At 31.2% G+C, this 14,802-nt stretch overlaps 1 protein-coding gene across 1 annotated transcript in view; it reads left to right on the top strand.

Moving 5' to 3' along the window:
• Positions 1-13,347, top strand: part of LOC308640501 (uncharacterized protein) — a gene marked incomplete at its 3' end in the record, with an annotated part of 48,246 nt that extends 34,899 nt beyond the window's left edge. Inside the window, exons 3-6 of the mRNA XM_081312387.1 lie at positions 6,351-6,477; positions 9,376-9,454; positions 12,467-12,587; positions 13,327-13,347. Of these exons, the coding sequence (XP_081168513.1) occupies positions 6,351-6,477; positions 9,376-9,454; positions 12,467-12,587; positions 13,327-13,347 (348 nt within the window). The remainder of the gene's footprint in view (positions 1-6,350; positions 6,478-9,375; positions 9,455-12,466; positions 12,588-13,326) is intronic.
• Positions 13,348-14,802: the final 1,455 nt, after the last annotated feature.

Here is a 14,802-nt window from a genome sequence, read left to right as displayed (position 1 = left end):
AACAGAATGAGCTTGGTAAGGCAAATTCTTCAGCATTTCATTTATTTATCTATTTATTTATTTATTTAATATCTTACCTGCTGCTTGCTGCAGATGTGACTCTATTTTTTATATAACTTCTCATTCTTTATAAAATATTTTCTTCTAAAATACTTTTTAATATATTTTATTTTTGCAGTTTTCAAAAATGTAGGGCTGATTCTGAAAAACTTCCTGAAAATACGTTTTTATTTTTAAAAATTGGAGGAATTTTTTATTGCTTCTGTCATCTACTTAATTGAGAACAGAAAATTTACTGGTTCATGTTTCTTTCACTTTTTTCACTGAGTGGATATATTTGTGTCTCTTTGGTGGTCTTGTTTTCTTGTTTTGTTTTGTTTTGTTTCTGAATTGTAGATTTTTGAGATTCAAACCAATGTTTTTAATATGGTAAAAGTAAGGTATATACCAAGTAGCTTACTTGTGTCTCTTGCTATTTAATTTTGTTTTTTCCCCAAATGAGTTATAACAGAACTAAAAAAGTAGATATTTTCAAGGTCACCATAAAGGAAGTGTGTAAAAATAGAAAAAAATTGGACAAAATGGAAAAGTCAACAAAATATATGCACTTGGGCTTCTGACTAATGTGGTGAATTTCTGGCTGAATGTTATCTAATGTGCTGTCATTGTGTACATAAAAATTTGAGAGTGAAGACTTAATTTCAGAATGGTCACATAGAACTGTTTTTCATCTCTAATGTGTCTTAGAGTATTTACCAGGGGTATTAAAGGATCTCTATACTCCTTATTGTGTAGTGTTCAGTGACTGAAACCGTTTATGAATTCACGTTCCTGAAAACTTTAAAACGCTGAGAAAAAGTGTCTTTTAAAACATAAATCAATCAGTATAAAAGAATACTATATTCTGTTGTTTAAATGGGATCTCAACCTATAAATAGTGATATTAAAAATCTATACTTAGAAATATGTGCATGTAGCAATGAAAATTTACCAAAAACTACATACCTATTAATATTGCAGCCAAAATGTAACTAACAACATTTTATAATTTCTCAGTATTATCTATTAAATTCTGTATGTGCTTTATTATTGTCAAAGTTTTACCACACTGCCTAAATTTTGTAATATATTAGAAATCTTCTCTTTTTTTGGTACTATTTATTGAACCTAGGTACACTTAACCATTGAGACAAATCCTGTGCTCCCATGCCCTTTTTATATTTTTATTAGAGACAGTGTTTTGCTGAATGACTTAGAGCCTTGCTAAGTAGCAGAGGCACTATTTGACCTTGTGATCATCCTGCCTCATCCTCCCAAGTCACTGGAATTATAGGTGTATACCACCATGTCTAACATATATTAGCAATCTTAAGATTGACACTTGTTTCTCTTTGTTTTAAAATAACCTATGGTTATTTTGTACAAAAATTATGCAGTGTATTTTGGGATATATAATGTGTACATAAACATTTATAGTACTTGCACAAAGGGTACAAGAAAATAAACAGTCTGTGGTAAGGTTTTTATTTTGTATTTAGTAAACTCATATAATATTGGCTCTAATTAAATTGAGATAAGATGGAAATTATAATTTTCTTAGCCACCAGTAAAAATGAAATATAGTGTCATTGAAATACTAGGAAAGAATAAGCTGAGTGGAATAATTATTTGTTTAAAATTATTGATGGCCCCATTTATCCTAATGGTCCAAAATAAGAAATAACTCAAATGTTCTTGAATGTTGAAATGAACAATTTGTAGTGCATCCATAAAATACAAAATCAGTCATCAATATAAAGGAACACTTTACTGAAGCACACATGCTTATTGACTCTTACAGCAGCTGTATTTAAAATTATATTGCATTATGCCAGGCAAAATAAAATTATAGTTTTTATAATACATTATAATAACATCATTCTGGGGAAAACAAAGTTGCATGTAAAAGAAAACTTTTTTTTTTTTTTTGGGGGGGGGAATGATGTAAATACTCTGTGCTTAAAAGTAGTGAAGGATTTAACATTCTAATTTGTTAAAACTGTATAATGTATTTCTATGACATTCATATGACATATGTCATACATATGACATCACCAAAAAATAAATAAATATACAAGGAGGATGGCTGGCCTATGTTGTGAAATGGGTAGAAGCATAGAAAAAATAAAAATGGCATAAAATATGCAGGTATTAAATTTGGGTAACTGGTAAAATATTTACTTTTTTAAGATACATTTTACATTTATGTAATAAAACATTCCCATGCTAGTTATTAAGAACCTTTTTGCTCTTTGGGATAGTAGATGAAAAAACTGATTTAGACTGTCCTGAGCAAGGCTGATTCAAAATGTGTTTACTTTTGAATAACTTCTGAATCTTTACATAAATGCTTTATGTGGTTTTATATGTGCATCATACTTTAATGAAAATTTTAAAAGTTATGTTTCTGAAATAATTATGTTTCTCAGAATACTAGTAACAATTTATGATTTGGTATAAATCTCAAATTGGTTTTCTTTCTATTTTAATATTTTATCATTCTCAAGCATTTACCCATGTTTAACACTTGGACATAACTTTATTTATTTATTTAATTCAGCAACCATTTGGTAAACATTATTTTTTTATTCATTTTTCCCCTCAGTACAGAGGATGGAAGTAAGTATCACCAAATACACACACACACACACACACACACACACACACACACACACACACACCAGTGGGGGATATATATATATATATATATATATATATATATATATATATATATATATTCATTCACTGGTAAAATATTCACTTTGTGAATATATTTTTTTTTCTTTTAAATGACACCATGCTATGTTACCTAATGTCAGGTGTGAAGATGCAAGTTCATAATCTCAGCATTTTAATAGGCTGATGTGAGAGAATTAATATATTGAGAATAAAAAATATAAAGGGGAGGTGAATGATGCTCAGTGTGTAGGCACTGCTGAGTTTAATCCTTGATAATAAAATAAAAAAATCTTTGAACTTTTGTTTATTTGTCTTTCATAAGCATAGACAGCAAGTTTAGGTCCCCATTAAGAAAGTTTAGAGTGTGATGTCTTTTCAGCATCTGCCATGTCTTTGAGTGGCTATGGGGTAAAAATTACATGAAGCTGACTCAAGGTGTCCACAGGTTCCATGTTTGTTGAATTACCTAGAGAATGCTAACCTGTGTGTAATCCTCTCTTCCTACAGAGCAGCTTGTGGTCAGGGAATGGAACACCTTGTTGGACTAGCTGGATACTCTAGATACTCTAGAGATTACAGGAATATTCTTTATAGTTTTCATCTAAATAATTCAGATATTGGAATATTAATAATATTTTCCCCAAATGTTAGGTTCAGCTCCCGAGAAACACATTACTGCTCAGATCTATTGATTCTGTAACTGAAAAGAAAGGGAAATATGATTTTTGTCCTCCTTTTTCTTACTGATGTAGGGAAGATTGAGTATAAGGGGCCAGAATTTGAAATGAGAATAATCTGTAGCAAGGATTTAGAAAAACAAACAAACAAACAAACAAACAAAAAACTAGTGTGTTTGTGCAGATGTCTTCAAGGAAAAACTCAGTATATGCTAATTGGAAGACATAATGTAATGCCTCAAGTTTGGGGTGGTAACTAAATATTTAAATAAATAGGATGGTGGGTTTAGCATGTCTCACTTAGTCTAATATTTTTATTACCTATAAAATGCAATTCATCACTAACATTTGAAAGATTAAAAAAAGTTGCCAAAGAGAAAAGATAGAGGCAAATTTCAAATAAAATTGTATTCAAACTAAGGTAATTTTTTGAGCCTGAAAAAGAACATCATTGAAGGTAAGTGAGATCTTAGTTGTATCTGTGGCTATAATTTTTATTGCTGTGGAGCTATTTCTAGAATGTCAGATTGGAAAAAATTCAGAGATAGTTTATAAGCAGCTTTTGTTTTTCTCAATCTATTTTGCAATACTTCAAATTTATCAAATATAAGATATGGATGCATCCAAAATCTTAGGCTGTCAAGGGTTTCTTTTTAGAAGAAATAGCAAATAAATAAGGTGAAATGAAAATGGACCAAAGGAAGTTAGAGCATTCATATCTTTCTGGGCATATTGTGATGTGTCAGTAATCACAACAACCTGGAGGTTGAGGAAGAAAGATCAAAGCTGAAGCTTAGTGCAGGAACTTAGTGAGAGACTGTCTCAAAATAAATAAATAAATAAATAAATAAATAAATAAATAAATAAATTAATTAATAAATAAATAAATAAAAGGTCTAGAATATATCTTAGTTGTAGAATACCCCTGTACCAAAAAAAAAAAAAAAAATCAAAACTCCAAATGAAGTATCCTTTTCCCTGAAGCCAATGAATACTTAGGAGTTTTAAGAAAATTGTGTGTATGTTGGTTTGGACTGCCATGAGACGGCTCAGTATTCTTAGATTTTCATATAAAGGAAATTATCTAAAGAATACCAACCTGTTTTTTTAACAAATATTTTGTTCTTACCCCTAAATGTAAAAGTGTTCAATTAAATATAATTTTATGTAAAAAAAAAAATGGGAATATTCAGAATGAGTATCTGAATCAGCATATTTAAAATAGTGAGGATCTTCTAAATCTTATTGGGAAAGGGGCTCTTCTATGGCAGAACATAAAAATTGGAGGTAATATCTTCAACCACTTATTTCCTCAAATGGCCTATATACTGTCCCTTTTTCCTCTGACATTTTTTTAGATTCTCTGTAAGGTTTCAATTGTCATCTTCCAGATTTATATAATTTATAACAAGCTGGTATACATAAGTGTTCTTTTTTATCAGAACAAGTAACTTGAGTGAGTAAATGTAGAGACCCCTAATTTATCGGAAATTAATTATAAATATGAATATTGTTCTATTCTGGGGCTTGAAACTGGCACCTAAGTTAGTAAAATTTGATAGTAGGGAACACCAAACTTGTGGGATCTGTACTAGATGGTATCAGAACTGAATTATTGGACTACTAGTTGTTGAAATATTGGTTGTTGTGCAAGTTTGCACATTTGGTACCAAAAGTGGTTGCAGAGTCGGGAAAAGGTGGCACAAACCTGTAATCATAGTGATGTGGAAAAATGAGGTAGGATAAAAGTAAATATGATTCAAGACTCAGTAATTCAGAGACCCTAAGCAACATTGTAAGCCCATTTATCACAATAAAAAAATCAAAACTTCTTGAAATGTAGAGTGCCCCTGGATTAAATTTTTAAATTAAAAAATAATAATAATAATAATGCTGAATCAGAAGAAAGACGTCACAGATCAGAATGTTATACTAATTTCATGTATGTGTTTGTTCACTAGTGATAACTGAGACCCTGGTAAAAGGAGTATTTCCAAGCTGTCAGAGAGGCATTTAGGGTGCAAGAGCCTTTCAGAATTTTTTTTCTTAACTGCTTAGTATTCTCTCAATTTCTACTTTGAAATGAGCCAAGTGAGGATACAGTTTCACAGTGAGAGTGGTTTTACAAATCTGGGAATGTTAAACTTGATATGTCAGTTTCCTTATGAACTGAGAGATTAATAGTCTATTCAATTAATTTGCTTTTTTATTTTTATTTTTTGTTAGAACTTTGTGCCATGTGATTCAAGTTGACCCAAGTACCTAAGCGTTTTGTAATAGTTTGATAGTTAAAAATTTTATTCTTTTGTTTTAGAAGTGAGTTGTGATGTTGTAAAAGTAATTTTTAAAATACAGTATAGATTTATGGTATATTTAAATAATGAGAAGATAGACAACTTTGGAGATAAACATTCAAATAATTATGTGGACTGTTGAAAGTGTTGATGTGTCGTTAGTGATCTCTTATGTCTTCTGCACACTAAGGTGACCACTGTCATATGAGTATAGTTATTACTTACAATTTTGCTATGCATATATCAAGTATCATTGATTTGTTTGGTTGTTCTTCTTTTGAATATTCAATAACTAATTGCAACTATTATTTATCCTTTGGAATTATGTTGTATTTTTTCCCACTTTTTTTGCTTCAGTGTTTTGCTTTACATGTGCTGCTGGCTGTGTTTCATTATACCAAAATTATCCACCAATTTTACTGCTTAAAATGAATTATTGGGGCTGGGGATATAGCTCAGTTGGTAAAGTTCTTGCCTTTCATGCAAAAAGCCTTGGGTTCAGTCCTGGGCACCACAAAAAATGTATCTTATTGAATGGTTGACATCACTACCATTTGTGAAAGCCACCTCTTTTAACTCTCATTAAAATTTGTATGAAATTAAATACTATGTCATTAATCATATGGTTTATGTGTTATGTATTTCTTCATTTTTATTTCAGGAACCATTGACATTAAGGGATGTGGTCATTGAATTTTCGAAAGAGGAATGGAAATTACTGGACCCTTCTCAGCAGACTTTATATGGAGATGTGATGTTAGAGATCTGTAAAAACCTACTCTTTATTGGTGAGCCTAAATTTCATTCAGAATTTTTAATTAAAAACCAATATTTATTTTTTTAACTTCATAGAGTATCTTATGGTAGCTTCTATTCTGCATTAAAAAGTTTGCTTCTTGTTTTTAGTACAAAGATTGGACATTTGTTTATGTAGAAAAGAAAATGTTAAAGATTTTTTTTTTCTTTTTAGGTGTAACTTATCTTTTCTAAGTAGTGATTACAATGTAGAGAATGAAAATGGTTTCAAAGTATTTTAGTGTTTTTGTCTAGAAAAAAATGTTTGAGAAAATAATTTTGTAGACTCTTATAGGATATTTTCTCTTTCTTTTTTTCCTAATGAGGGTAACTTCTTTAGTTACCAAGAAAATAACAAAATGTGACATATTCCATCAAAAAAATATTGATGTCTCTATGTAATCTTTGGTCACCACTTGGTCTCCAATGAAATAACCTTGGGATTTGAAGAGAAAAGTGACAGTAGACATATCAAATTAGGTTGAAATCAATGAAGCAAAGAATACAGATAAGAGGTCCAAAATTAAAGAGGAATTCACATTTTAAAATGTTAATTGATAATCTAAAATCTGACAGAAAGTGTTTTTTCAAACCTTGGTTTGTTTCAGTTGCAATCATTAAAGAGCATTTCATACTCTCTGTTTACCATGCATATCAATTATTTAAGCTCCTTCTTGTTCTTCAGTGATCTCCCTACATTTCAATTAACAAAATATTGTAGGAAAATCAAAAGAAGAGGGGCTGGGCATGTGGCTCAAGTGGTAGCTCGGTTTCCTGGCAGGCATTCAGCCTGGGTTTGATCCTCAGCACCACATACAAACAAAGATGTTGTGTCCACTGAAAAAAAATAAATATTAAAATTCTCTCTCTCTCTCTCTCTCTCTCTCTCTCTCTCTCTCTCTCTCTCTCTCCCCACACACACACACACACACTCTCTCTCTCTCTCTTTTAAAAAAAAAAGAAAATCAAAAGAATACACAGATAAGTGACAGGAAATGTGGCGTAGTGACAGAGAGGCCAAACTGCCAAGCTTTATTTATATCAACAGGTTAATTTAGGTCATTGGCATCACTAGTACATACTGTTCACTTTATTACTAGGCAGATTACAAACTTAGCAACATTATGCAGCTTATTTATCAGTTATATACTAAGTTGCAATGTGCAATGTTAGGAGTTTGTGTAGCTCTCAAGAAAGTCTATTGTATAAACTTACTGTTTTATGGACAGATTTAGACTCAGTGAACCATTGTGCTTGTCTAAAAAGAGAGTTTCTTTATTCCAAGGAGTTGTGTGCCAGAGATTATGTTTCAGGCTGATAATACTCTGGTGCAGAGCCTTTTCAAGCAGGGCACTGCCATAGCAGATTTACATTACACATGTATTTAATTACTTGACTAGTTCCTAGGGAAAATTGCAGGGCATTCTAAGGCGGGGAAACAAAGTCTTGTCACCCCTACAAATTATTCCACAATGACTGTGAGGATATGCATAACCTGGCATTTATTTGCATTTGGAGGCTCCCTAGAAAATCTGCTCATTTCCAAATATCTCTAGGCAAACCATTGTAAGATTAATATTACAGGAGAGTTTCTTTAATATAATTTAAATATTTATTCATTCAAATTTTTCTCATCAGAACTTTATATGAATGCTTATATTGAATATTCTGTAAGGTTTTTCTGCCATGTAATGAATAGCAGTATTTCACAATACCTGCTCCTAGTGGTTCTGTAAGTATAGCTGATCAATGTGGTTTAAAGAAGAATTTTCAGGGCTGGGGCTGTAGTTTAGTGGCAGAGGGCTGGCCTCACACATGTGAGGTATTGTGTTTTATCTTTAGCACTACATAAAAATAAATGGATGAAATAAATGCATTCTATCCATCTATGGCTACAAAAATTAAAAGAAAGATTTCTATTGTAATACAATTATTCATAATATTGTAGGTAACATTTCTCTAATTCTTGTGTCTTTTTTGACTCTCACTCTTTAAAGAGCTTCAGTGTTGTTCATTATGTTTTCTCACATTAGTGATACTGTTTTTGTTTTTATATTTATATGTAATAATTGAATAGAAATTATCATGACTTGTCACTTTAGGACAACATTAGATAAAATTAAACTGCATGTGACCCATATGCCAATTTTCAATCAAGTTTTCCATGCTTTTACTTACAAGTACAAATAATACCCCTGTTTTATATATGATTGTATATTGCCTTGATTATTTACTCTGCTTTTGTGCTTAATCATGTAATGTATCTAAAGTTTGTTTCAAAATCTGTTCAATTAGATCATTATAGTCATTTTAGAAAATATTTGGAAGTTACAAAGTAAACAAAAAAAGGTGATGTGCAATGATATATAAATTTAATTCCATATAACTGGAAAGCTGAGACAGTGGAATGCCAGTTTAAAATAAATTTCAGCATCTTTTTCATAAACTGTCTTTTAAAAAAAAGTATATAGATATAGATATAGAAATAGAGAAATGCCTGTGGATCTAGTTTGGTGATAGAATACCCCTGTGTTCTCTTATGAAATAATCCCCCCAAAGATAAAAATATAAATAAACAAATAAGAGATATACATTTCCTGAAACATTTGAGTCACAGGTGGATTCTGAATATGTTGAAGTGAAAGGCTATGATTTGACATTGTTGTAGTAATATTAGTCAGTTTGCATTTTGTCCTCATCTGTGGTGCTATAATTTCTTAAGATAATTTTCAAAATTCTCAAAGCTTTTGTCATCATGTTGTAGTAAATTCTATATATTTCACCTTGAAGCATACTGTTCTGTGGCTATTCCCCCCCACTTTGATAAAGTTTTATATAATTGCAGAGTTATTCACCATAGTAAGTGAAATAACTTTCTATTATTTTTTTAGGTATGTCTTCTAATCAAAACCAAGAATTTTCAGGAGAGCAAGAAATACAATATTTTTTGCAAAACTTGAAAAGGCAAAGGTATGGAAAGCAGGGCAGTTAATACTTCTTTTTAAACAAGAAATTGAAATTGAAAGAGAGGGAAGTTCAGAAAATTTGTCTAATGAATGGAAAAAAAACATGAAAATTATTTATTCAAAAAATTACAAGTTCATCAGGTTATATTATTACAAAAATCTCAGAAGACTGACTGCTCATCTAGTGCCATTAAGTTTTTCTTTCATTAAAACTTTAACTTACACTATTGTAATTGTAAAATTTTTACTACTCAGTATTTTTTGTAAAACCACTTGCAATACACAATATTTTAAATTGCAAAAACATGTATCAAATTACATTTACACAATGTTTACAGGGCATTATTAAGCTGTATCTTAAAAATACCTTTAGGATAATAAAGACTCAGCCAGTTTGCTCAGCTTTAGAAATAGGATTAAAATAGAAATAGGCATTTTAATGAAAAAAAAAAACTCAAAAGTTATAAAATGCTTATAATCAGTTATGTTTTTAAAACTTTTAATAATCTCTACATAAGCGCAGGTTAGATAAAAGTGTAGAATGCTGCAACTTTAAATTAATGATTTGTAATCTGTCTTTTTTATAAAGTAATAAAAAGAGATTTTCTACACAGTATAGACAAATTGTCTAATTTAAACACATGCATACTATTTCTACTTAAAATAAATACATGCAGATTAAGGAAATGCTGAAACAAGCCTTAGTAAGACATTTCTGTTGAAAAGAACAATTCAATAATTAAATGTGCTTACAGTGAAAGTTTGGTAGGTATTGCTTTAAATGCAATAATAATTAAGCAAAAAAAAAAAAAGAAGAGAAGCAGTTGAATCTTTCTAAAACACATCAAATAAGCATACAGCTCATCTGTCATGTATGACAATCCAAACACAGGAAAGTCCCAGCAACTTTTAGCACAGTCTCCCAGAAAGCCCACAGCCCAAATGGCTTGCAGGAATCACACCCCAAAAGCAGACATGAGGGTCTTGTGAGAATTGTGAAAGGCTTCTGACACTTTTCTGGGATCTTACTAAGAGGTATAAAACAAGCCTGAGATAGAAGTAGTAGGGATGGTGTGGGGCAAATGAAGAACAATGAAGGGCTTAAGCTAATAATTGTATAACCCTTTGAGAAAAGTAAAGCAGCCACAGTGGTGATTTAAGACAACCTTTGAATCAGGAATGGCTTTGAATCAGGAATGGCTTACCATTAAACTTCTCCTCTGTAAGAAAAAAAAAAAACGATTTATAATGTCTTTGTCATTTCATGATTCTGTCTACCATTGCAGAAGCCCACTTTTGTAGAACCTTCTCCCTGAAACTTGATAGTTTGAGTCAAAGGTGCTTGTAAATGTTTATTTATAATTTTAATTCAAATTGAAGCAGTCTTTGTGTAGTTACCAATGCATTTATGGCTCATAAGTTAGCATAATTACTCCTTGTCATGGGACATCAAGCATCCCTCCTGAGTAATTTCTTTTTTGGAAGGTGATGAGCCATCTGAAAAAAAAATAAATATCTGAAATAATTAGTAAAGGAATATAAGACCAGGCAAGTACTTATGTTAAAAGTGGTAAAACATCTTATAGATTCTCTAGACCTCATAAGTTCTGAAAATCAATTGCTAGATAATTTTTCCAGTTCTTTATTTAAGGGAGTGTGCATCAAAGTAGGAATAAGATTTCAAAAGTAAGAGTCTTTCTTGAGACAAGTTGATTGGCATTCTGTTATGTCTCACCCATCTCTGTGATGCTAAGTGACTATATGGCTCCAATGGATGATACCATCTCCAGTGCCATGCTTAATTTAGACAAAACTAGGTAGTATATAACAATATAACATGTACTGAATAGTCCCAAACCATCTGGATTTCAACTGTGAGTTCCCAGATACCAGACATTTTCCCCTAAAGGCTTCCATGCTTTTTTTTAAATTTCATGCACAGTTTATAGATATCTTTCAGCAGTTCCATCTGACATGCACTGCTTCATCTTTCATATCAACAGGGATTTTGACAAGACTCCAAGTGAATATCCCAAAAGATCTATGCCTTTTTGTGGTTTTGGGTGGAATGAGAAAAACTTTCCAAATGTGAGAAACAGAGACTTCCTGGATCCTATACATGTCCCTAATGAACTAAATTCTGTTGCCATTAGATTTTTCTGAGGCCCTAGGACTACTTACCTGTGCATCTCAAGAAATATGTTTTCAACAAATCAAAAGTATTCTCTAACTTATTTCAGTGAGCTAGTTACATAGAAAGAATTTTAAAAACACCCTCAGTGATAGATATTTTTGCTGGAAAGTTGAGCAGCCAAGCTCAGATGAAGTTTGCTCTTTGGCTTAATGAAGAATACTCTGGCACATCAGGGCAATAATATGTCCAGTGCCTGCAGGATTCCCCACAAATTAAAACTAGACAATAGTGTGTTGGAGGAAAGGTGGAAGTGTAGGAATGTGGGGCATTGGCTAAGCTGGAGAGAGACAACAACACATATGACAGTCATATTTGAGGACCTGTGTGTGCTTTTAAACATTTTTGAACAGCATTTGTAATTATACTGTTCCTCTAAAAAATGAAAAATTTGCAATGGAGTCTATTTCATGCTTTAGTTAGTCACTGGAATAATTTAAAATTCACCAATGAGTAAGTATACACAAATATTTCTTTAGACAAGATAGAAGAAAAAGAAGGAGAAGAAGAAATTTCTGAGTTTTAGTAGTCTCTCTGACTGTTACTTTACAAAAATGATGAAATGAACAATTTCTCCTTGTGGCAATGCATGGAATTATAATGGATGTGGGAGTATTTGTACTTACCTAATATTGCTTAATTTAAAAGTAGAAAGAATTTTAAAAACACCCTCAGTGATACTCAGAGAGACATATATTTATGATAAATCTTTTAGGACCTGTACACAGTCTCTACCCTAGGTAATTCGCAGCATAATAGATTTGGTGTAAAACAATGTAAATTCTGTGAAACTCATTAAAATTTTCTTCTTTTTTTAAATCCTAGAAATCACCCATGTGATCGTTTAATAGAGCTTTACAATGAGAAAAGTGAAAAAGTTTTTAATCCATACCCAAAATTTATTTATCCAAGCTTTTACAATCAAGAGACAAATTACAGCTATAAGGTATGTGAAATCATTTTTAATAAAACTACAAGTATTTCTGAACTCCAGAGAATTAATATTGGTGGGAAGCTCCACAAGTTAAAAACATATGTAAAAGCATTTAAAAATTCCTCAATTCTTTATCAGAGCTGTGATAAATCCTCCATAAGTAAAGAATGTGAAAAATATTTCACTCAAATTCTATGTGTTACTAAAAACAATAGGCTTTACAATGGAGATAAACCTTACAAATTGAAGAAATGTGAAAATGTATTTAAGTGTTGCTCAAACCTCTTTAAACACTACAGTAATCATACTGGAGAGAAAATCTGGAAATGTAAAGAAAGTGTCAAAGCTTTTAATAAAAAAATCACACCTTCCTGAACACCAGAAAATTCATACTGGAGAAAAGCCATACAAATGTAAAGAATGTGAAAAAGCTTTTAATCAAAAATCACACCTGACTGAACACCAGAGAGTTCATACTGGAGAAAAGCCATACAAATGTAAAGAATGTGGCAAAGCTTTTAATCAAAAATCATGCCTTACTCAACACCAGAGAATTCATACTGGAGAAAAGCCATACAAATGTGAAGAATGTGGCAAATCTCACTAAGATGCTTAAGCTTATCTTAATTTTGCAATATTTCTTTTTCTTCCAAGTAGCTGGTATTACAATCACCAACCATTATGTACACTGTATAAATTTCTTTCTTGTAAAAACTATGGCATATCTTATATTTTTTTCTTTTATATTAAGGTATATTTTACCAGTGAATGATTTATTAACTAATACCAGGAAATGATACAATGGCATTTTCATTATGCAGATACTGCATTGTTTAAGCAGTTTTTTTGGAAAGATTATCTTTTTTTTTTCCTTTATGGTAGTTCTGTTTCTGTGTTATATCATTGTCTAAATGGCCAGAGTCTTCTGAAGTATTCTGTCTTTAGTTCCACAGGGCTAATAACTCACCTCATCATGATATCTATATTGATTGCTATAATGTTAAATCCAATAGTCATATGTAGCACAATGTTTTCATTAATGATGGACTTTATGTACTCTAATGGCTAAATTATAACCTAGGTGTGTAGTGGTATATACCATGTAGAATTAAGTAAGTACCCTGCATCATTAGTAAAATAACAGAATCACCTTATGGTGCATTTTCTATAATGTATCCACATAATTAAATGAGGCATCATTATACATACCATACATTTTACAAGTATATAATATATAAATATAAAAATTTTACTTATAAAATTTACCAGAGATCTTTTAATTTTAGTTGTGTTCTCAATGCAACATTTGGAATTACTGATACTTTCTATGCTATATTCACTGTTAATATGTTCAAGTATTACTCCTTTGTTAGTATTTTCCCTATACACTCTACCTATAAAAATTGCCTTTCTCAAAATATTGAGACTGATATTTAGTGAATGAATTCTTAATTTTATTTTGAATTAATCATTTAATAGTGTAATTTCAGGTACCCTAATTTTTTTGTCTCCCTTATGCTCTTCCCCACCAACTTTTATGAAATTAATTTGATTATATTTAACAATGCAAATACTTGATCAGCATCACACTCTACCGATCAATGAATTATTACAAATGGAACATTACTATGTGACTACTATTTCTATTAAGAAATAGAACATTATTGATGCTACGTAGAACAGCTTCGTGTCCTCTTGCTTTCACTATACACTCCAGTCACCCTAGTGGTAACTTCAACTTTTTTGTTTCAACTAGTTATTTTAAAGTATTGTTCTTTAAACAAACAAACAAACAAAAAACAATTGGGACCATTTATTTATTTTGTTAATTGTACAAGAATTGAGTAAAATATGTATCTCATTGTGTAGGAAACAAAATCTTACACCAATTATGCCTGAAGTTTTTTGGTGGAGCAAATAGGAGGGTGATCCAGGAGTCAAAAAAAGAGGGGTAGCTCAAAATATCAGGGATGGAGCATGAAGAGTTCAGTTATGAGAGGTTACCTGAGTATAAGGATTGTGGGATGGTTTGAAGAAGAAGAAGAAAAAAAAGATTAGGTATGAGTTACTGGAGACAATCTGAGGGAGCTCAGATGGAACAGGTTCAGAAGTAGAGGACTAGCAGATTTAAATTGGATGAGCAGTGCCTGGAGAGGGATAAATTCGAAGTCTTTAAAGAAAATGAGAGTGACATTTCTGGTAAAGCTCTGAGAGTAGGAAGCCAGGT

The sequence above is a fragment of the Spermophilus citellus genome (genome assembly GCF_964194105.1).
Source record: "Spermophilus citellus genome assembly, contig: SCAFFOLD_326, whole genome shotgun sequence".
NCBI lineage: Eukaryota > Metazoa > Chordata > Mammalia > Rodentia > Sciuridae > Spermophilus > Spermophilus citellus.
Note: the sequence above shows the minus strand (reverse complement) of the source record. Positions and strands in the feature narration are given on the sequence as shown.